This window comes from Pieris rapae, chromosome 23 (assembly GCF_905147795.1).
Source record: "Pieris rapae chromosome 23, ilPieRapa1.1, whole genome shotgun sequence".
Taxonomy (NCBI): Eukaryota; Metazoa; Arthropoda; class Insecta; order Lepidoptera; family Pieridae; genus Pieris; species Pieris rapae.
Genome location: NC_059531.1, coordinates 1,212,195 through 1,238,425, shown reverse-complemented (window position 1 = coordinate 1,238,425; position 26,231 = coordinate 1,212,195). Strand labels below are relative to the sequence as shown.

Here is a 26,231-nt window from a genome sequence, read left to right as displayed (position 1 = left end):
GAATGCAATCTCTTCGCTTTTTACACTTATATTTGATAATCAATACACCAAATAAAGTATATAAAACCGTACAAATAATATTAAAATATGCATGTCTATGTTTTTAACATATCAAATAGCTTTTTAATTATTTAAAAAACTGGTGATAGTTAAACTGAAACTTACGATAGGATATTGGCACAGTTGAACTGTCATTTTTATACAAAGGTCTATCCACATCCAATCCGACCTTCCATGGATAGCTTCTATCGACAGATTACTTACAATCCGTAGAGTGGTTATTATCAATATTTGGATTAAAATGTCTATCTCGGATGGTCAAATATGGATTGAGTTATTGGGTTTGGGCATTAGCGCACTGTCGTGGAACTTCAGATATGTATTGAGACTGAAAATGATTTCATAAATTTATATGGAAGTAGCCATAGCTTAGTTATACGTTGCTTAAAAACAAACCGTTAAAAACGGGATTAATCTCTGTCAGCTGTCAAGTTGACATGTCAAAAACAATTGACATATCTGTTATAAACTGTATATTTTGTTGATTTTCTTAACCTTTTATATTCTACATTTATTGATTTATGTTAGATTCGACAATGCCCAGACGTAATCCGTTATATTTTGGCAGATTTAATTTTCAAACTACATATATATGCTTTATTAAAGATAAATAAAATTTGATTTAATAGAGGATGTCTGATTTAATAGATTGCAGAAATATTCTACATGAATTTACAATTTTAGCGTATTTTGTGCGTTTGTAATGATCTGTACTTTGTATATAAATTATTTTTTCTAATAAAACTCGTTTAATTTACCCACAATTTTTGATATCCCGCATAACATCTCTATATACTTAAAGAAAAGAAAGTACCTACACTACCCGGCGTTAGAGAACTGCTTATAAGTATATGGCCCCTTTAAATGTTAAAAGTTTCTCAGGGGCTCAGTGTCTATTACATCCTGGTAGACAGTAAAATTATTGTACGCAGCATTGTATTCAGCCACCGTGCCAGCCATTGATATACAAAAAAACCCAAGATGCACAGTCTCGAATAAAAGTAACGCTCGATAGTGTCCCGAAACACTATTTCTGTCTCATTCTATAAGTTACAGGCATATAATATTGCAAAATCAACCTTACGCGAATTGCATAAAGTTGTTATTACAACGCAGTGTACTTAAAGCAATAAAATTTGACAACCGACCGTGGTCGGTAGGACAAGGTATTGAATGGAGTCGAACATGTCTTTTTTCATTATACATTACTATTTAGTATTTTAAGAGTTTGTTAGATTGTGTTTTAAACACATAAATATACTTTTATTTGTGCATAAATATGTTTTTGGGTAGCCTATGGGTATACCAAAAAAACAAATAATAACTGTTAAAATTGTTTATTATATATTTGGTTCAAAACGATTTAAACCTTTTCGTTAAAACATTTAACGCATTCTTTAGTGGAATAGTCTTTTTAAAATCTCGAATTCTTTTTCCTTAAGTTTTTAATGACTTTTTCCTTGCTAATTAAACCTTTTGCGGCATTTGTGAAGTTCGCTTTTTATACGAACTTTTCGAGGTGTATCCAAAACTGACCCCGTGCTGAGTAGTGGTAGGAGATTTGAATTTCTTTTCAATTTCTAAATTAAACATTGAACTCGTACACTTCAGTATCACCGCCATCATCCGGTATTTCAATCTGTAAGCAATATCAAAATATTTACGAACATTAAAAAAATGTTAAATTGGCTACCTCCTGACCTACACTTTATTAGCGTAATTATATTTGTCAAAAACTACACACAAATAAGTTCAATAGTACATAAATTTATTTATAATAAAAAAACACAAATAAAAATTAATCGACTCCACTTATTAGAACAGGGTAATTTTTATAATGCGACTAAAATAAAAAGAAGACTGTAATGTGTTGTTCTAACACTGAACAAGCAGCCATTGAAGTTGGCCGTATATAACTTTGTGCGTTGAATGAAGTTTTTAGAAAAAATAAATAAATTCACACATTGCTTGTTATAATCAGTCATAAAAACAACAAAAACTAATCAATAAAGTTTTTTACTTACCGATAATACGATATCCCATCCTTTTTTAGCCTTCTTTACGTAATATTTTTACAATTTCTTACAGAACACTTTGACATTTTTGACGACTGCTCCCAGACGCGAGACTATTTGAAATGAGCGCACAATTTAGAATGTTGCGCTCATTTTTTGAGGACGTTTTATAGACGTTGAGTGTGCATCTTGGGTTTTTTGTATATCAATGGTGCCAGCCATTATATGCAACGTACGTAGTTGGTCCAAAAAATCACTCGATGTTACTGGCACATTATAAATATTTCGAACATGATTTTATAAAAAAAATATTGGATTCTATATTCGAATGTTTGTCTATTGTTTAAAAAAAATCACTTTCCGTAACTTTTCACGATGAAGTAGACATTGTAATAAATATAAGGAACGTAATATTATGACACCCGGTCAATATATTCTTGAAGCCTTGTTGTATGTACAAAAAAATTTACACGATTATAAAACAAATGGTGACTTTCACCAGTATAATACGCTCCAGCTCCAGAAGATATACTACTCCTTATTTGAGTTTCTTGCCCGCTCTACGCCCTTGACTTGCGAATTGGTAGTAAATGTAAATTTACAATTAATTTAATTTTTTTGACGTTAATAAGTGTACCTCGATGAATAAAGATATTTTGTTTGTTTGAAATAAATAGCTGTTATGCGTTGCACTGCTGTGGGCACTAGCCGAGTACCTACCCATTTTCAATAAATGAATATACCTAACGCTTAGGTTTGTGTACCGCACTTTTGATGGGTACAATGTAGTGTCAAGTGTTGAGGCCCAGGAGAAAAGAACTGAACTAATGTATAAATTGATATACAACTCATTAAAAACTGATCAGTACTTTTGTTTTTATCATTTCCATGTGCCAATGTTTAATTCATTACCATCTAAAATTCGCAATATTGGTGCGTTTGACAAATTCAAAAAGGCTTAAAGATGCGTTTTAACTAAAATTGAGACGGCTTATGGCGACGTGTATCTCTCGTATATAATTAATATGAAGTTTCTCATGTTAATAAAATATATTTTTTTGTAATGAGAAATAAAGAAAACTTTATTTCTATTTATGACAGAACTGGGACTGACACATAGTCTGAATAAGTGTTGCTTTGACAGCTATGACAGCTGACACATGAAGCAAATTCTTTCGAATTGCTTTTTAAAATAGGTGTGAGAAGAATAATACAAGGTATTATAAACGTAACATTTAATTTTCAACAGTAAAATTAGAAACATAACCTAACAACAGAAATGATACTTAAAATTATGTATTAAACTGAACAGTTTACTTTATTCAGTGTTTCTTATCTTAAAGGTCGTAGGACCGAACCTCCGCACTAATGTACTTTCTTTTTTATCTGTGCTCGTAGGAAAAGCATCGTGAGGAGACTTAGATCTAAGTCGCGTTTGTAAGACAGAAGACTACTTATTCGAAAAATATCAGAAATTCGAATGAAGACGAATGATCAAGAATTTGTCAAAGTACGGAATCGTGGCAACCAAAAAGTAGTCATAAAGATCGTGATGGCACTTCAAGACAGAGAACTGAACCTATTGGAACTATTCGTTACCGCGGTTACCATGGCAACGATCTGTAATAAGGACAATAGTTTGTATCGTTTAGGGCGCGGCCACACGATGCGTTAGCGGTGCGATGCGGCGCCGCAACGTTATCCAACATACAAATTACTATACCATGTCACACGACGCGTTGCGCCGCGGCGTCGCAACGCAATCGCGACTTGTGAGCTGCGAGACGGGGGGAGGGGTAAAACATGCCACACCGCAACATCGTATAGCTCGAAATAATTGCGGTGCGGCGCCGTACCGCACAGTTACCGCATGGTGTGGCCGCGCTCTGAGATGACGCCTTCCCAACTTACAGGAGATACGGGAGTCATACCCAGTAAAGTATCTTACCCACATCTTCATGGGCAAACAGAGAAACTACAAAACATATATATATATATTTAATTATTAGTTTTATATGTTTAATTCTACAGTAAAAACTTGGAAGTTCAAAATTTCACATCCTCTGTATCTGTAAGCTTCCTTGACGATTAGCTGGCGACACCCAGGACCTTTAAACTAATAGCACAAATCTCAAAATCAAACACAGAAATCCTACATACAAACGCCGACTGCAACCTTAACCGTCAATACATATTGTCACAAAATCACAATTATCCAAGAGTCCATATTGCCTCCACATCATCCAGTACCTCTAGAGGCGATGAATGTTTGTGGAACATGAAGTAGCCTTGTATTTGAGCAGGGCTCACATTCTTTCCTTTTTCCATTACTCTGAAAAAGAAGAAAATTGAAAAGAAAGCCCTTGTAACCAATGTTCTTTACATCCACCCAGCAGATCAGAGAATTGGAATTTTCAAAACGAAGTCGGACTATTTAAAGAATCCTGCTCTGGGCGCGTTAAATAAACTATGATTATGGCAACACTAAGTCTTCAAATTGGAATGACATTTGACATACTTCATCTGACTTTCCCTTTTTATATACAACTAGCGGACCCGACAGACGTTGTCCTGTCTACACGTCTTTAATTTTAAAAATTTCAAACTTTTTTTAATAAGCTAAAACATTCTGGACCATTTTGATGAAAATTATTATTCAAATGTTATGACAATATCTAACGATCCAGCACATGGTCTACAATAACACAATGATAACAAAACTTTTTTTAATTTGATCGCAGCGCTAACTGTCGGGACAGACTAAAATTAAAATTCGAATATTATTTAAAATTGGACACTGCGATGGTAGCGCCGTCTGTCGGATCCAATGAGAAACATTCCAAAATCAACAACTACTAATAAATTAAAAATTAAATAAAAAAAACATTGTCCAGCGGACAAAATTATGAATCTAAACCATTCCCAGATCCCCTTGAACACACACAAAAAATTACGTCAAAATCGGTCCAGTCGTTTAAGAGAAGTTCAGTGACATACACACTCACAGAAGAATTATATATATAAAGATTGGGCGCCATCGGCTCACCCGTAAAAGTAAATACTAGGCCAACGCTGTCTTATATTATTAACTCGATTTCGATAGATTTTTGGATTCTCCCCCCCCCCCCCCCCTCCTGGAATGCAAAATATTAAAAAATATCCAGCAACGGGCATAACGCTAGTATTAAACTTACTTTTTCGCAAATGTCCTGGCATGATCGGCATCTTTATAAAACCTCAAAAACATCAGCTCCACTTGCGTCTCATCACAATGGCCCACGAATTCCTTCACGTCTACACGCCCAGGTCTTATTAGAGCTGGGTCTAACCTGTTGAGGAAAGGATTATAAATGAGTACTGCAATGGGGTCATGTGAAAGCCGAAATCGTGAGATGATTGGTCTATACATCATGGACGAAGGAAGATGCCTCAAGAGAAGGTCAGAACCTGAAAGGATTCTTGACTAATCGGTCGGTTAAAAGGTCAGAAACGCACTCGCAAGCCCTCTGGCATTGAGGGTCCATGGGCGACGGTACCACTTAACATCAGGTTTGCCTTATGTTCTATAAAAAATAATTTAGGAGTAATAGTTTAGCAGTTGGTCTGGACACCCGAGCTTGGGCTGTTTTGAGAAAAGAAGCTCGGGAGAAATGGACCCATGGGTTATGACTACCACAAATCCGCAAAATCTTAATATAAATAAATCTTCTGTCACGATGTTTGTCCGCGATGGACTCCTAAACTAGTGAGCAGTTTGATCCAACTTACGAGATAGTGGCAATTTTATTTTATTGCAAATATTTGTTTATTATTTGATACAATACTAACAGATGGCGGTGTGTTAAAAGTAAACGTTTCACATAAGCTATTCCTTCCAAATTAGTTCCCTTGAATAGTTTACTACCATATAATTTAACCAAAACCTTGGCCGAGTCTGCTAGTTATAATAAAAACAAAGAAAAATAATTACTCTAAAGTAAATGTTAACACATAAGAGCTTTTTTGTGTGGTCATGATGACTATAAACAGGAAATTCATAAAAATCTACTTAATTATTAAGAATTTTGAGGTTTACCTAATACTTCAAGTATTCAGAAGAAGATTTACTGCAATTTATCCCCAGAACTTTAGCTGACAAGAAAGGAAAAGTAGGCAAAGCTATCAAAAATAATAGTACATAAACATAATAATTTTGAAGTGACGTCTTATAATTCGGTTGCATGCACGAAAAACATGCAACACGCATGCGGCGTTACCTCGCTCTGAGGCGTTCCATTTAAGGCTTAAAGTGCAAGCGAGAGCGCGGACCGAGCGACAAAGAGGCACAATCTGCCTCCAGGTTGGGCAGCGTTCGACATCTGTCTCTTATTATTATGATTATTGTATTTATGCGTACAAATAAATGTAACATGATCACTTCAATTGTGATTTTTTTATCTCCATTTATCTCCTTCTCTATCTATATCCATACAAAATATCTATCAAACAAATAAAATAAAAATTTTCTTTTGAAAACTGCAACCGTTCCATCAGTTTTTTCTTATGATGTTGTCACGTTCAACTATTGTCAGTAAACCGACTTTTTTAAAGGGAATCCTCGACAATGAATTTGATTTTCAAGCACAGACATAAATATCAGAAATCATCAACCCACCAATAGTTCTTACAACTAAGTATTACTTGAACGAACCCTTATAAGGATATTGCAAAAAAAATTGTATGAACTTGCAAATTGTTCAAGGTCATCAATATTTCTTTTATTCATATATTCTATTACCTCTCCAAATAATTTGTGGTCATAAACACAATTCTGGCCTCCGTGGATGCAACTCCATCCAGACAATTGAGCAATCCACTAAATGTCACTCGATTGAGACCCTCATACGCCGCCTTCTGCTGTGCTGTTTCTTCACGAGAAATAAATGCTGCATCGACATCTTCTAGAAGGATTATTGATTGCTGTGGTGCCACACTAAAAAGTAATATATTGTTGCAAGAATTTGTTTCAAAGCTATTAAAAACTTGTAACACAGTACATCAGGAAATCACTTGCTGATGCATAACCCCTAGACCCGTCCATGCCAAAGTCTGTCTTATTCAGTGACACTGTGCAATGACATGATGCATGACCCCCTAAACTCTTTCATGCCAGAGTCAGACTTATTGAGTGACACCGTCCATGGACATGATGCATGACCCCCTAAACTCGTCCATGCCAGAGGCTGCCTTATTGAGTGACACTGTCCATGGACATGATGCATAACCCCAAAACTTGTCCATGCCAGTCTGCCTTATTGAGTGACACTGTCCATGGACATGATGCAAGACCCCCTAAACTCGTCCATGCCAGAGGTTCACTTAATGATTGACATTGTCCATGACTTACACTACTAGAAGATTATAAAGTTATAGCTCTACAAAGTGTTTTTGAATGGTTTGTTCAACCTAAGTGATGTTTATATAAGACACATAAATTTGTGTGAGTCATATGTACACATAACTTGGTAAAAACAATAATATTTTGTAGAAAACAAAATGGACTAGAAGACTTAACCTACATTGTATTAGAGCAGTCAGTAGTAGTAGAAGTCATTCTACAGATAGCTTTATTTTACTTCACATAAGTGAACATCCTTTGACCTAAAACAAATTTTCATTTTGCTGAGAATCGAGCCCAAAAACTACAATTATACTTGTTGAAGATTTATCATAAAGTTCTTACCTCAGTAAATGATTCAATCTATCATCTGTTAAGCCCCTTTCGGAGAGATTTAAAACACATATATTATATTCTAGAGCACCCGCTAATGCCATTATAAATGAAGATTTACCACAACCAGGTGGTCCATAGAGCAGGTACCCTGAAAATGTTGATAAAATATATACATTTTTTTATATAAAGACTTTGTTTTCATATTTGAATTCAAATAATATATTCAGTGAATAAAAAATTACCTTTTATTGTCAGCTGTAAGTAAAATAAAATCATAGTTAATTTTCTGGTTGCTTACCTCGTCTATAAGGTATTCCTCTATCGGTATACCAGTTTGGATTATCAATAAAATCTAAGCAGTCTGCAACAATCTTATCTGCTAAGCCACTTCGTAAAACAACACTTTGTATTGGTCGCCTCCGCCTTGGATGGCCAAAAGGTCTCCAATCTGATCCCATTGCTGTGTACATCACTGTCATACCTTCATGCTGTTTGAGAGCCATAGTTCTGGCTGAAATAGTCAAATCAATGTTATACTTATATTCTGTAACACATACATTTTCAATGTATAATGTACACTGATCATTGATTAAGTTATTATTTTTTCCGAAAGCATTTAGCTGTACACGAAAGCCCAATTGAAAATAATGGAATGTCATTATAACACATTACAATAAATATTGATAATTTACCTTCTTCAAGAATATTATAGTAAAGTTGCTTATTTCTTCCAAAGGATGTTAATGTGACAGTCTCCCATGGTATTCCCATATGAAGATCAAGAGTTTGTTGTTCTCTTACACGATCAACTTTTATCCAGGCACCTTGGTATCTGTAAATTTATTGTCATCCCAATATAACTATTACACATTACCAACATAGTTTCAGTAAGTATTGTCTGCTAATTTGCATTGTGTACCTTTTTTTTTTTTTATAAAACAGGGGACTCACACATCATCAGGAGGACATCGGGCAGGAGGCTCATCTGATGTTAAGTGATACCGCCGCCCATGGACACTCTCAATGCCCGAGGGCTTGCGAGTGCGTAACCGGCCTTTAAAGAATTGTTACACTCTTTTCTTTGAGGACCCCAAGTCAAATTGGTTTGGAAATACTTCAATGGGCAGCTGGTTCCATAAAGTGGTGGTGCGTGGCAAAAACTGCCTAGAAAAACGCGCAGTTGTGGAACGGTGGACGTCGAGGTCTTACCTAAAGAAATGTTGTCCGACACTGGGTATAAAGTCATATTTTGTTTTTATTTGCCCTGTATCCTTCTGGAGAAATGATGTCTCTACACTCAAATGCTGGGTTTGTTTGGCGCCTTTTTGGGTAATCCATTGCAACAACCACTGATAAGATTTATCTCTACACGGAACTTCTAGTGTTATCATACAGTGTCTTCTAAATAACATCACAGAAGTCTGAAAACCTTTACGTAAAATCGCTGCACCGGCACCCACACCAAAGAGTCCAAATCCGGCCCCGAAATAGGGGTTTTGAGATAATGACGCCACATATTCCGTTAAAGGCATTTTACTTTATTATATTCTAAATCTTAGTTTTAAAGCAAAATTTTAAATGTTACGCCATACAGTCGCAATGCAATATTATAGGTTGTCATGTGTAAGTTGGCGTGTGGCAGAAAAAGGTACTAATTTTGACAGTTGTGTTGACAGTTCTAACAGCTTGGTAGCCTCACGTGTGTCGGTGCTAATAATTTGTGTTTTAAAGTGTAAAAATCATTACGAAACATGCCAAAAGTAGTGCGGAGTGGAGCTAGAGAAATTATTCTAGCTGTAAAACGTTTTTGTGAAGAGGAGAAACGTAACAATGGGCCGATTATTCCATTTCAACAAGTGAATGCTCGAACAGAGCTCGAACGGCTTTGACAGGTAAAGTATTGCCAGTTAAAAGTGATATTTATATCCCCAAATTTAGGGAAAAATAATAATTGCTTTTGAAAGTAAATGTGATTGATGGATAACTTAAAATATTTTTTGTTTTATTTAAGGTGTTTCTGAAAGAACCGTGAACCGTATAGTTTCAGAGGGAAAAATCATGGAAAGTAATTTTACAGCGAGAACTGAAGTCCCTAATCAAGCAGCTCAAGGACCTTCCACATCCACAGCTTGTGATGACAATTCCACACCAGAGAACACTACTTCCGAGGCTAAGACGATAAAACTAGTCACTCCAGGTAAAAGTAGAAAAAGAAAATTAACTGTTTCTGATTTGGATGACTTTGATCTTTGTGTTATTAGACGCAAAATCCAATCTTATTATTTAAATAATTCCGTCCCTACTCTCAGAAAATTACATTGTGATCTAAAGGCAGACATCAATTTCAAGGGTAGTATAGAATCTCTCAGAAAAATACTACACAAGTTGGGATTTAGTTATAAAAAGAATAAATCCAAAAGGATGGTTCTCATGGAGCGATATGATGTTGTTGCCTGGCGATCAAGATTTTTACGAGAAATAGACAATAATAGAAGGAGTGACAATCCGAGGCCAATCGTTTATTTGGACGAGACTTATTTACACCCTGGCTATAAAGTTAAAAAATGTTGGCAGTCTGAGGAAACTGAAGGTGTCCTTACAGAAGTCTCAGAAGGTCAGAGATGGATCATAGTGAATGCCGGAAGTGAGAAAGGTTTTATCCCCAATAGTCTTTTGTGTTTCAAATCTAAGACCAAAAGTGGAGATTATCACGACGAGATGAATGGAGATAACTTCAGTAAATGGCTACAAGAAAAGCTTATCCCAAACTTAGAGCCCAATTCATTAATAGTGATGGACAATGCGTCATATCACTGTATTAAAATAAATAAACGCGTGACAATGAACAGTAAGAAACAAGAGATGCAAGATTTCATAAAAAAAAACAATCTTTCATACTTGGAAACCATGAAAAAAGCAGAATTGTATGAAATTATAAAAACAATCAATCAGGAGAATGTCTACTTAATTGATGAAATATTAAAGAAACATGGTCATAAGGCTGTAAGACTTCCGCCTTATCATTGTGACTTTAATGCAATAGAATTCATTTGGAGTTCGTTCAAAAGAATATTTGCAGACACAAATGTTACTGGCCTCTCTGAAAACATGGAACAGAGAATCCATAGTGCATTTTCCAAAATAACTGCTGAAGAATGGCAGAAACACTGTAATCACGTTATAAATGTTGAAAATAATTATCGTATGACAGACAACCGCCTTGAAACAGTAATGGAACCATTTTTAATTGATTTGAATAGCAGCGACTCAGATTCTTCTGACACAGATGACTCTGAAGAATTCATGGAAGGAATAATGCCTCTAACAGACCATAATTACTATAAAAAATAATTTTTTGTTATTGAGTTTTTTATTTACCTTTAATGTAATATCTAAGAATATCCATCAATCCAAACTAAACAAAAAAAGTGGCAACACAGAGGGTTGTAGGAGGCGCCGCCACTGGAACGCCAACTTATACTTGACAGTCTATAGTAACCTTAACGTATTTATGACAATCAGCTGATTTTGAATTTGACTAAGTTGTCAACTGTCTAAGTTGTATTTATGCATATATCCTAGATTATCGCATATATTTGAAAACCTTTTTCCAATAATTTTATAGAATCATTTAAATACAAAATTTATTAAATATGCATTATGGTTAAATTTTTAATGTTCATTGTTGTATTAATGTTGGATATAGTTTATAATTACATGTTAATCTTATAAACTTCTAGCAGACTCGCCCAAGCGTTGCTGTGGATGAGGTTTTTGTTATATTACATAGTAGTAAACTATTTAAGAGAAACGGCAGGAAAACTTATGTGAAAGGTAGATAGCTTATGGGAAACGTTGGTGCTTTTAACACAGCGCCATCTGTTAGAATTGTATCAAATTATAGACAAATAATTTGCCATAAAATAAAATTGCGACTATAATGAAAGATCTCACTTATCCTATCTCTTAAGTTGCACCCACTCCTCACTGTGTGCCCAAATCGGTTAAGTGGTTTAGGAGTCCATCGCGGACAAACATCGTGACAGGAAATTTATAAGATTAATTATCTATTAAAATTTGTTTTACAGCTTAATAAAAACTACTACTATATAACTACGACTACATAATATAATAATTATTCTCCGATAGGTATATGGTATAATTCTTTTACAGCAGAGACTGAGGCTTTAAGGAATTAATTGCTTTATCTAAGATCCCTACTAAGATTTTTTACTGTATTTTGATTCGTAGTAGCTTCAACGGTAGACAGATGGTATGAAGTGACTTTTTTCATATAATAACTAATCAAATTCAAAAGAATTTATTCATTTAGGTAATACACTGTAATGTATTTATGAATCTCACGTGTAAAGAAAACAAATAATATAACTGTTTTTATTTATATTTACTGCCAGTTCTCAAATCAAGGGCATTGATCGGACGAGAAGAACTGACAATTAACTCTCCGCCCCTCTTTTTAATTGCTAAGTTTTATGTTTCACAAGATGTTTGTAAGGAGCTGCAACTATTACATCACGTGTTATAGAAAGACTGTACTCATATTATAAACGATTTTATTTATATAGAATAAAGTTAAAACCTTCCGGACTAATTAAAAAATAAAAAAAAAAAAAAAAAATTTCTCTAGTTGACCCAACACAATTGTTCAGTACTAACGCGCGAACTAAATAAATCCACAATTGAAAACAATCTGAGATCAGACCGTGACAGTCTTTTTTTTTTTTTTTATTGGGGAAATGCTTTGCGCATACCCTTCCGCGGCGCGACTGCTTGGTGCAGAAGGATTATGTTGTACTCGCCATTGTGCATACCCACTAAAACCCCAAGGTGCCACCAACAATCGCCTTATGCGGGATGCGGTAACAGCAGAGCCTTATCCGCTTCCCAACACGCGATGCGGCGGTTGCGTCCGCCTCTTCCCGCCCATTGTTGGTTTGTGAGGATGCTTGCATCTTTCACAGACCGGGCCATACGCATTTACAAATAGCTAGGGGAGATCGGGTCCAGTACTTGCAGGGATGGGTCATCATCCCTTCTAGACCGTGACAGTCGATCGATCTCCTATCTGTATCCCAATAACCAAATCCTACGAAGACAATCCATTTTTGGCGACGGATAGAATGCAATCTCTTCGCTCTTTACAATCATATCTCATAATCAATATAAAACAAAAAAAACCGTACAAATCATATTAAATACATGTACTATGTTCAATACATATCAAATAGCTTTTTAACTATTTTAAAAACTGGTGTACCTAAGTTAAAATCTTAATACAGGATATAGGCACAGTTGAACTGTCATTTTCATACAAAGGTCTATCCACATACACCGGTCCTACCATAGATAGCTAGTATTGACAGATGACTATTACAATTCTTCTATTGGTTATTGGCACACTTTTATCAATATTTGAATTAAGAATTATATCTCTTCGAAAATGGATTGAGAGAGGTTATTGGGTTATATACCCAAAATATGCAGCTAAGCGAAATAGACTGTCTATTTATTGATCAAAAACTACAATAGAGACGAATATCAAATTAAAATAGCTTGATTGAATAATAATATTCACGTTTTAGTTACGTACAGTGTAATGCAAGCGTTTTTTATTTACGATTAGGTATTATTTGCCTCAGCGGGTACTCAGATCTCCCCAGTGCGGGTCACGCGACCCCTATCGTCGTCTGACGTCAGGTCATCTTAATTTACTGTTTGAAATGTTGGTCCATAAATTACTAGTTACACAATTGTTGCTCGCTATTTATTTTTCATTATTTTGACTTTGTGATTATCGTCTCTATTTAAAGAAAAACACTTTTTTAACGGATTGAAGTTATGTATAAAATTATGTTTAAATAATTATAAGTTTATTACATAACTTCAATTCGTTAAAAAAGTGTTTTTTGTTTAAATGTGTCAAAGTTATGTTTCTGTAAGACTATTGAAGTACTATTATCGCATGTACCACACATATGGCAGAGAGTAGCACAGTGCAGAGAGGAATGGCAGGATTTGAAGAAAAATTTTTTTTGCCAAAAATTGGCACACATATGTGTATATATGTGTATTTCAATTTCCTTAAATTTGTTTAAATGTACACATAAAATGTATCTGAATAAAAGATATTATTATTACTATCGTCTATGTATTTAACAAGTGAGATAATTGCGTACAGGCAAGAAAATACTACTGAAACTATCATATTAATATATATATATATAAATAAATAAATATTAAACATTTAACATAAATTAATATATCTGTGGCCATAGGGCAGTAAATGCAATTTCATTACTTTCAAGTAATTATGAAATATTGAAGGCACTATTAATATATGAAACACTCGATATATTAATAAGTCATATTGAACAAAAGGGATACTCTTCTTCTCTGAAAGAGTCTCTATTATCTCTGCCTTTTAATAAATTTAAGAAATGTATTAAAGAAAAGCTGTGTAAAAAGGCTTACTATAAAGTTAGCTTTTCTGGGCAAGCTACTTCTTCTGATTAATTTGCTATACATTTTCAATATTGTAGTATTGTTTGATGATTTGCTTTTTTAAAAGTAAGTAAGTAAGAGTTTTTTACGCCGGCTTTTTCTCTCGGCCTACACCCTCTGTCTTCTTTGCCGATGAGTAGGGATGCCTACAGGTTCGAATTAAATGACGTGGAATAAGTGATACATTGATGACCTTATGTTCCAAATTAAACGTATTTTATTGCATTTTTATTTTTTATTTAAAGTGTTTTGACGATGTTTGACAACAACAACAATCTAGTTGGTCAAGTCGTTGAAAAATGAAAATAATTATTATTTTTACATTTTTCCTTGGAATAAATTCAATAGCTGTACGTAAGTTTGTCCATCAGAAGGACATCTCGGAGCATTGTCGGCGACGCGTGGTGCCATCTGTGTTCTTGGGGAAGCATGTCATGAATGCGAACTCGGAAATATTACATTTCTCAAGACTCCAATTGCCTTACAGCTGTTCCATCAGTGTCAGGTTAGCTATTTTACCGACTTAATAAAAGGTAATCAGTTGCTCCTGTAAAATGTTGTAATTATCATCGGACGTCCAGGAAGAATACAAAATACCATCCGTATCACCTTGACGTCCGACTTCGAGGCAATTTCTGCCGCACACCAGCTATCCTGTATGTGGAACCAGCTATCCACCGAAGAACCAATTCGACTTAGGTCTCTTCAATTCTTAAAAGACCGGCATTGGCGAGTGTCCATGGTATCATTTAACATCACGTGTGCCTCCTGCCTGTCTGGCTTTAAAAAACAGCAATTTAGGCTTTCAAGCAGCGACATCCGTCCCATAACTGAGCGCTTTTTAAGGTAGTTTATGCCCGCACCACCACTATGTGGAACCAGCTCAGTTTTCAAGAATAGAGTGTAACAATTCTTAAAATCTCGACAACGGCAATCTGGGTGTATATAGACGGCGGATATTAATATCACGTGTTTTTCCCGTTTGCTACCTGTTATATATAAAAATTGTGTATTTTATCACAAATACCATGGAAAGAAAAGAAAGAAGAAGAAAGAAAGTTATTAATTTCAATTAATTAATATTAGGAAACAACTGAAACTGATACGTTTGTTAAATACTAAAAGAATCTACTTGGTTTCACCATAGATTCTTATTAATTGAAAATTTCGTCTAAATGACGACTCTTGTTCATTTTATTTGGAAAAAAATTTAGAGCCTCCACTGCTTTAATGCTCCGAGGAATCCTGCCCTAATAAAGCCAGTTTTACTGCTAACATGATAAATAAATAAACTATTCTGATAAAAAGGAATCGACATTTCCATTATATATATATAGTATATATTGTTTTAGGACTGAATTCGGTAACAATATTATTTTAGTAATACAAATAGTATCGGAGCATAGTATTACAAAATCGTGCGGACCAAATCACAACCAATTACACATATATGAATTGGGCGAGACGTTTGGAGGCTACTGGGGCGCATTTCCCGACGACATGTTCAATATTAAACCCGATAATTATACAAAATATTATACATTGAAAACTACACCGAAGGCTGTTGAAACCAGGTAAAAACTAATTGTAATATTTGAATAACCCTCTTCGAGCGGCTTGATCTTCTTGATGTGGGGTCAGTCTGCATCTTCTACCGCATTTACCATGGAGACTGTTCAGATTTGTTCGGATTAATACCTGCAGCTGAGTTTCATCATCGGACGTCGAGGAAGAATACGAAATTCCACCCGTATCACCTCGACATCCACCGTTCCACAACTGCGGGTTTTTCAAGACATTTTTTGCCACGTGCCATTGGTGGTGCACTTTGTGGAACCAGCTGTCCACTGAAATATTTCCGAACCATTTCGACTTCGAATTAATCTATTGTTTATCAATAAAATAAGATTGACAGAAGAATCCGTTTGAAAAAACGTCATTTTTTTTTCATTCTCTTTGACTATATTTGCAGCACGCATTCAGTCAATTCTATGTTAAATGTCTTAAGGTTACATTAAAAAAGTTTTATATGGTGGTTAAGTAATTTTAAATTTTCAAATTTTCTGCGCAATTTCCTTATTTATTCTTTCATAAGAACCTTCTCCTGATAATAACGAACAGAACAAAAAAAGAATTAGCGAAATCGGTCCAGCCGTTCAGGCGTGATGCCGTGACAACGGAAAATGGGTTAATTTTTATATATATATATAAGAAATTTTACATAAAAACCGTTTACATAAAAACCATGTAATTCTAGCGTAAAGGGAATATAATGTTTTATAGTCCAGCAAGTACAGAAGAGGAATCGGAAGAGACGACACAGACAATATATCACACACAAGAATCATCCACAGAGAGAGATTTTGTTAGAGTAGAAGTGCCTTTATTAAATGTCTCTGGTGAGTTTGGGCTTGTCCAGAATAAGAAAGAGGATATGGAGGAACTTATTGATTTGTTATATGACGTCGCTCCTCGGTATGCTTAATAATCTTTAAATTAATAACTGTATACGTGCCCAAACCATATAACAAAACATCTATATACATAAAGTAACAGATTAGTGAACTTTGATTGCCAAAAAAAATCTCACAAATTTGTTTAATTTATTTAGCTAGTAGGATCAGCCTGATGAAACCGTACTTAAATAATATTGAAAATCTAAATAAAAAATAATATATTTAAAAAATCAAACCCCTAACCTATAATAAACATAATCCAATATCATGACAATATGGCGGTATGTATACGGGTTCCGGTCAACGGAATCCCCTAATTAATATTTGCTTATGAACATTTAACAGCGGAAACGCAAAAGTAAATACACCTCTAATATTCAGATGACCCTAACGCCGAAACCCATCTGAGATAGACATCTTAATCGAAATATTGATAAATGTGTGCCAATAACCAATCGACGGATTTGAATAGCCATCTGTCGATACAAGCTATCCATGGTAGGTCGGATCAGTGTATATGGATAGACCTTTGTATGACTGTTCAACTGTGACAATATCCTATTTTAAGATTTTACCTTACACTAGTTTTTAAAATAATTAAAAAGCTATTTGATATGTTTTAAACATAGACATGTATATTTTAATATTATTTGTACGGTTTCATTTACTTTATTTGGTTTATATTGATTATCAAATATGAGTGTAAAGAGCGAAGAGATTGCATTCTATCCGTCGCGAAAAATGGATTGTCTTCGTAGGTATGCAGATAGGAGATCGATCGACTGTCACGGTCTGATTGAAAACAATCAGAGATTGTGGATTAATTATTGGATTCAGGCGTAAAATGGTTGTTCATTGGCTGCGACTATTGCTCTTTATAGGCGTACTGTAACCTCTTAATATGGGGAATATTTTAAATGTAAAGAAAAAGTTTTGATGAAGACAAAATGTTTTAGAAATCGTGGTACTTACGATACGACTGTATATCCATTAGTTGAATTTTCAATCGAAAAGCAAGAGAAACAAAATGGCGGACGTAGATATAATCTTGTCTATGGGACTGAATACACACCAGACTCTAGGTATGTATATCTGTGGTCATATAAGATATTTCTGTAGAAGTGAATAAGGAAAAATTGCAGATAGATAACAAATATATATATATATATATAACAGATATATATGTTATATAGGCTTTTAGACGACTTCTTAAATTAATTTACTTTATGTATAAGCAAAATGTAAATAGCAATTTAGAGTACATAATTAAAACAATTACAACAACGATTTTAAAAGGCCGTTGTAACAGTGATAATTACGTAACCACGAAACGTAAATAGAGAGTGTTCAAAGGAGTTGTTCGGACTACTACCTGCAGCTGAGTTTCATCATCGGACGTCAAGGCTGAATCCAAAATACCATCTGTATCACCTCGACGTCGTTCCACAACTGAGCATTTCTTGCGGCAGTTTTTGCCAAGCACCACCACTATTTGGAACCAGCCAACAACAACAACCAACCAACCAAGAGCATACAAAGTCTTAAACCCGCAAAGCACTTGCGAACCTCCTAGCCATTTCCATGGCGGTTGTAACACCGGGTAAGCCTCTAGCCCGTTTGCCTACAATACATAAAAAACACCAATTAGCCCAGTCATATTAGGTAAGAAAAGGGGTCAACCTCGGAATGAAAGATAATAAGCTGCAAATTGGTATGAACCTTTGTTTTGTCATTCTAAATGTTGTCTCAAAAGTCACAATCGTTATCGTGTCCGCGTCTCAAGATATTCAAGGTCAAAGGTCACAAAAATCGGTTTTTCGCGAATATCTGGCTTCCTATCGGTTGAATGAGATTTGCATTTATTATAAAAGTTGTAGGCTATAAAATTCCCTACAACTTTTGTTTACACTTTTTTTTCATACGACCAACCGTTTTGAAGGTAGAGCGCGAAGTGCACATCGTACAGTCATATACGGCCTAATGCAAGGTCAAGCGTGAGTTATGGTTATCAGTACGTTATAAAGTCAATTATTTACTTGGAAATTATAATTATTAAACAATGCCTATTATTTATGTACTAACTATTAATTATTTATATTTAATTAAAGTAAGTAACTTGATTATTTATATATAATTAATCATTGACACAGCTATTGCCTTATCAGAACATCAAAAGACTGCTGTCATCATAGGAGAAGATATCGATTTGCTCGTTATTTTAATTGGACGTACTCAGTCACATCATCAGGAAATTTTTTTGAAAAAAGTTGGCAAAGGCAATGTCAAAACACAAATATATTCTACTAAAAGTTTTGACCAATATCCTCGTACTAAAAAGCACATTTTATTTTTACACGCATTCAGTGGCTGTGACACGACTTCTGCGCTATATAAAAAAGGAAAAAAAACTGTTACTAGAGCATTGGAAAAAATTCCTGATTTAGATAAACTGGTGGAAGTATTTCAACAAGAAAACTGCCCAAAACAAACATTATTAGAAAATGGAGTGCGCATCTTGTTGGCATTATATTATAATGCTCCAAAATCTGAGGACAACATTGATCATTTCCGCTACACGCAATTCATCAAATTTACAAAACTAAATAAACCTGTACAACTGTCAACACTTCCACCAACAAGTGTAGCAGCTCATCAACACATAAAACGTGTCTACTACCAGATTCAAACGTGGTTAGGGAAGGACTTAGAACCTCAAGAATGGGGCTGGACGCTTGAAAATGAAATCCTGGAGCCCATACGAACGTTATTACCTCCAGCACCAGCCGAACTACTAAACGTAATATTTTGCAATTGCAAAAATGGTTGTGGTTCCCGCTGTGGATGCAGAAAATCAGGGCTACAATGTTCTTTAGCTTGCGGCCAGTGCAACGGACAAGCTTGCCTCAACGCTTCACTGTATCCAAGTAATCCCGATGAAGAAAATACATATGATCCCGATATTCTGGAAGGTTTGGAGATGAACATGACAGATAATGAGGATGATGACAATGAATCGAACTTTTTGAGCGACAAGAAGAAGAAGAAGACGAAGAAGAAGAAGATAATTAGCTTCCATTTCCAATTTCATTACAATTAAAATCAACAAAGATACTTTTGATATTTGAACTCACATTTTGATAAATGTATATTATGCCGTATTTAATAATAAATATAAATATGTGTAAAATATATACTCTTACTATCATTTTAACTTAAAATAAAACTAAAATATATAATCCACAATTAATAATATTTTATACTTAAATAGTTAAATATGAATAATTATATATAAATAATCAAGTTACTTACTTTAATTAAATATAAATAATTAATAGTTAGTACATAAATAATAGGCATTGTTTAATAATTATAATTTCCAAGTAAATAATTGACTTTATAACGTACTGATAACCATAACTCACGCTTGACCTTGCATTAGGCCGTATATGACTGTACGATGTGCACTTCGCGCTCTACCTTCAAAACGGTTGGTCGTATGAAAAAAAAGTGTAAACAAAAGTTGTAGGGAATTTTATAGCCTACAACTTTTATAATAAATGCAAATCTCATTCAACCGATAGGAAGCCAGATATTCGCGAAAAACCGATTTTTGTGACCTTTGACCTTGAATATCTTGAGACGCGGACACGATAACGATTGTGACTTTTGAGACAACATTTAGAATGACAAAACAAAGGTTCATACCAATTTGCAGCTTATTATCTTTCATTCCGAGGTGAAAGCCCTAATATGACTGGGCTAAATAGGCTTGCTTAGTTGCCTCCTTTCACCCCCCATCCCCCCCCCTGGCGACGCCTTTGGGTACGACTGAACACAATATTAAAGGTTGATGTACACGTAAAACGTATTTATTGCAAGCTAATTCGCTTTTTACGACGCCATGAAAGTTATGAAACAATGGCGATTACATCTTCGTTTGAAGATAAGTTTTCAATAATAAAATGTTTCTATTATGGAAAACAAATATGCGATCAAAACATAACATGTAAAAAAAGTCAATGTAATGGATGTGATGAAAATACTGATGGAATGGTTGCATGGCATGGTTAGATAGATATTTGTATGGATCTATATCTATAGGAGGTAAATAGAAATCACAATTGTATTGATCAAGTTACATTCATAAATACAATTATGTCAATTTTTTAACGAACGAACGCAGCCGATTGTGCCTCTTTGTCGCTCGTTCCGCGCTCTCGCTTGCACTTCAAGCCTTAAATGGAACGCCTCAGAGCGAGGTAACGCCGCATGCGTCATGAGCGAGGTAAAGCTTTGGTCCGGTGATCATGACGCACAACGCTGCGGTATGCGCCGCAACGCAGCGTCACGACACTTGAAACAAAAACTCGTAAAAACTGTTAAAGAATCCGTCATGTACAGTATTTATATTTAACATACAAAAATAGTTTTTTTTTCTAGAATTGCTAGAGTGTTCCTGTGTATCCGGATTCAATGAAAATAGAACACATTTTTGTAGATAAGACCACACATAAACTTAATGTTTTCATGTGTAAGTATAAGAATGAAATTACAAATAATATAAAAACCTTCTAGAATAACCTTCAGTACATTACACAAGAGGAAGGAAACAAAAAGGTATAAAATGACACGAAGATTGAACTTCAGACGGAAGAATACAGCATCAATTCGCACTAAACATCTTTTCTCACGTCAAAGGTAAAGAGTTTTAGGTTTTAAAATACTATTAATACCTCACGACCCATATAAGCAAAACAGCCGGGGCGTCCGCAAAGCAGGCGGAAAATGACTCAATGTATAATTTAAGATTTAGATTGGCGCCTAGTAGATAGTATCGATGACTTTAAATCTGGTGCTTTTCTCTCTCAACGAATAAGTATCGTAATACAGCGAAGAAAGCGTTAAAGGTACACAGTGTCACAGGGACCAAATGTTTTTTAGTTTGTTTTTATTTATTTGTAATTATTTTATTATTCTGTAGGTAAAATTGTAAATACTGTATATTTGATTGTTAGTTTAAGTTTTAATTAACGTTATAACAAGAAAACAATACTTACATTGAATATATAATTTGAGATATTACGATTGATTTTATTCATAATTAATTCCATATCACGTCGATCATGGTGAAGCGTGTAACACAAAATGGCGACGAAACAGTCGCGATGTTGCCAGGTCTTTTCGATCATTTCCCGCCCTTAACAAATGTAGAGCCTAGCATGATCTCTGGTATATATGATATATTTCTGGAGATCAAATATGTTACTAAAATACCAGAGGTGACGCGACCCACTCCAACCGCGTGCTCCGACTAGTGCATAAGTGAGGATATATATATATATTTCCTTAATTATGATTGCCCGGGACCAGCGGGACACGAGAGCGAAAAGTCATAGAAATTCCCCCACTCTCACGTAGGTTATGGAATATATATATATATATATGCCAACTGAAGTATTTCCGAACCAATTCGACTTAGGGTCCTTCAAGAAAAGAGCGTACCAATTCTTAAAAGGCCGGCAACGCACTCGCGAGACATCTGGCATTGAGGGTGTCCATGGGCGGCGGTATCACTTAACATCAGGTGAGCCTCCTGCCCGTTTACCCCCTGTTCTATAAAAATATATATATATATATATGTATGTGGAAGACTTCAGCTATCAAGGTGGCTGTCAGTTTACAAGGCATTTCGCGCGTCCCCTCTTTCGCTCGTTTCCCACCTCTATTATAGAAAAAAAATCCAAAGCTTTCTTTATCGATTAACTTCCTAACACTTCTATATTATCTATCCACCTTTAAAAGGCGCCATCTTCTCCTCTCCACGAAGCAAACAAGAGTTAATTATACATAATGCAATGGTTATTAAATACTCCTTTCAGATTTTCCGAGTTATCTCATACAAAACCGTTACCAACAGTACCTGAAGATGTACTGTCAATTATATACAATAATTCATGGAATATTATTGATAGGCTAATGACATCTTTTAATTCGACAACCACGCCAACTACCAAAAATATTAATTCTATGTAAGTATATTATTATAATGGATAAAGTTAGTAATTTAAATTAAATAAAAATTAAATTTTTAACCAATTGTTTTAATATCACATAATACATCATTATAAATAGCATCATACATTAATAGTTTCCTTTCATTTAATAGACAATTATTAATCGTAGACAAAAGGACGAATGTTATCCTTTGACACTAAATAACGAATTTGTATAATATGGCAACACCGATGCTGTATGCATAGAACAAATGATAATATAATAAATAATTATAATACCCATCAAAATCCTTCATATACATATGTAATATCTCGCACGAAGATTCTTAATATTTTCATAATTTTATTTGAATTAATAGACAATTCTTTATGGTAGACTGATATATATATACTCATCACTTTAATTAATGTTATTATTTGATACTTAATTTATTTATTTTTATTTTTATTTATTAACACTTCGTTACATTACAATATAAAAATTGAACATAATAAAATGAAAAGGCGGCCTAATCGCTTTCGAACGATTTCCTCCAGGCAAGCACTGTGAGTGAAGAAAAAAAAGTATTAAATTACATAAGGTAAATGATAGTATTGTCTTTTATTAACATAACTTTTACACATTTAAAAAAGTGTTATCTTTAAAAGGTAAATGATGTAATTGTTATAATATAACACAGATGTTTAATTTTTCTATTTCATAGAACGAATGAAAGAATAAATTAAAAATCATTGCCGGCATTAAAATTACTTGATTAAATATTGTTTATTAAATGAAAACAATGCAAATATTAAGAATCTAATCTCTCGAATGTTAAGAAAGGCGTTTGAGATACATTAATATCATTATGAATAAGCCATAACAAACTGCATTTCTGAATTTTACTTTTTTAGTACTACATATTCACCTACTGAAAAAATGGAAATTGTAACAATGCATACAAAGAGAAGCCAAACAATTAATGAAACAAGAACAGAAAGCTCAGGTAGGTTGCATTAAAAAAAGTGCATGCTTAAAAAGTACAAATGTCAGAAGTGAAACTTCTTTGTAAATTATTTTTTACTTAGTAAAAGCCCCAATAGATGATAATGTACTAGTATATAATCACTCCATGTATTTGTATATCTATATTCACACTGTTTACGTGCTAATGATAGTAAAATAAAAATAAAATACGTTTATTTTGGAAAGATTATCATGGTATCACTTATACCACGTCAATAAATTCGAGCCTGTTGGCATCCCTACTCATCGGCAAAGAAGACAGACGGTGCTGGCCGACAGAAAAAACCCGGCGTAAAAAACTCTCGGTAATATAAATAAATACAAAACCTGCGTATACTGCACCAGACGTTATGCGACAGAATTGTCAACTAAAGTTCTAATATGAAACCTACTAAAATAATATTGTGTATTATTTCTCGATCTTTTTTTCTGATAATATAATAATATTAATTGCTTTTTTTCAGATTTTGATGATGAAGTCAGGGTTTTCTTCACAAAACCACTTAGGTAAGTGTGATCTAGTCAAGTTATTTTTTGAGATGACATTAAAAACGAGTTGTGCATGACGTACAGCCAGCTATAGTACCGACAGCTTGGTTAATCCATCCATATATAGCAATTGCAAAGTTGCTAGAATATTTCAAAGACTAATTTTTGGAGAAAAAAATTGGAAATACGGTGCTCCATGTAACGTCACTCGTTTTAACGTCAAACTCCGTAAAGCATCAAAATCATGCATTTTTGGTTGACTGCGTTCTTTACAATAATACACTCTACATAACGTAATTTTGACGTTTTAATCCTAATATAATTAATATATAAATTTAAAAAATAATAAGTCCTAGCCCGTTATAAAATCGACTATTGCCACCATACGTACCGAACTTTCTAGAAAAATTTTAAAAAGTTCTTTTGTAAACAAATTGGGATTGCTTCAGCGTAATTTATCACGAAGATGCCTCAAAAAACAGTGTGTGAGATAAAAATAAAATAATTTCAGTATGTTATAAAATAAAAAAAATAATGTAAGACACATTGACATACCATTATGTGTGGTAGACTATTAGTTATAAGTTTAGAAAGAACTGCCATAATATCTGTACCATCTTGCAAATAAATAACTATTAATATTTTGTCTTTAGTGATCCTGGAACTGGTTCGTTGGTAAATCGAAAAACATTTGAAAACGTCGTGCAAGCTGCCCCAATAATTGCTGTGTTATTGAACAATACAATTAATGAAACTAAATCCAGGTTTATCGTTTTGTTTGAAACACTCCAAGAAATTGTATGTTTGTGTTAAATTAATAAGACTTGCAAATGTCTCGTAGTTTTCAGCATATTACCTTAAAAATATTTTCAAAAATGTTATTAGTAGAAAAACTAAAAATAGAAAAAAGGTGTTTAACAGATTGAAAGTTTTATTATAACGCATTATCTAGTTAATAGAAGTTTATTTAAATATGACAAAAAAAAAATGTGGTCTATAGCTAACTGCAGGGAGTTGGTTTTTTGTGAGGGTGCGCACATTGTTAAAGATTTATTTTATTTACCACTCGTTCATACGGTAAAGACATCATGAGGAAACCATCATGCGTTCATCATCATCACCGACGCACATGGACACTCACATATCCGAAGGGCCCGCAAGTTCGTTGCCGGCCTTACAAAAATTGGTACGCTCTCTTTACGAAGGACCCTAAGTCTTATAACTTGCCTATTATAACTGCTAATTGTCAAGAATCAGATACTTTGACAAGACCATGGGTTTCGCTGATATCTAAAACATTTGATCTTGGTTTCACGATAAATTTCTCATTTTATTAGAATTAAACGTTACATTAAAGCATTGGATATTGAGAATGCAAGACCAAGAAGCACGACGCACAAATCAACAGTAGAAACAACGGAAAAGATATACAAATATTCCGACATGCAGGATTTGGCACAGTTGGTGGAACTTCAGGATGATGAAGTAATTTTAATATTACAATTTCTTTTAATATTACCATTTACCATTTCTTTTAATATATTTTTTCTTAAAGGGATTAAGTCATAGTCAAAATTATTTTATTCATGTGTTATTTTAATTTTAAACAAGTACACTTATGCACGTCAGAAAAGAATTTAAATTAATGCTAAATTAACATTTACTACCAGTTCGCAAGTCAAGGGCGTAGAGCGGGCAAGAAGAACTGGCAAGGCCAAAAGAAGTATGACTTGAAAAACATATTTGGTTATACATTTAGTAAACTGAAATTAAACATTAAACAAACGACCGAACCTGTGTTTAATACAGTTTTTTCTTTCTTCTTTTTTTTCTGTTTCGACCACCTAACATTTAAAAAAGAAACTAATTGGTTACTGAATAAAATCAAGGTCGTCTCGCTTCTAATAAGTTATCTAATAAAAAACTATGATACAAGAAGTATGCATAAGTTTTGTG

General features: G+C 34.1%; 1 protein-coding gene across 1 annotated transcript; it reads right to left on the bottom strand.

The window, feature by feature from the left end:
• Positions 1-4,055: 4,055 nt before the first annotated feature.
• On the bottom strand, positions 4,056-9,395 carry LOC111003140 (mitochondrial chaperone BCS1). The gene is made up of 7 exons (XM_022273505.2): positions 8,998-9,395; positions 8,481-8,620; positions 8,087-8,299; positions 7,798-7,936; positions 6,853-7,047; positions 5,270-5,404; positions 4,056-4,407 (listed from the first exon to the last, which is right to left on the bottom strand). The coding sequence occupies exons 1-7, from the start codon at positions 9,318-9,320 to the stop codon at positions 4,287-4,289; spliced, it is 1,266 nt and encodes a 421-aa protein (XP_022129197.1). The 5' UTR covers positions 9,321-9,395; the 3' UTR covers positions 4,056-4,286.
• Positions 9,396-26,231: the final 16,836 nt, after the last annotated feature.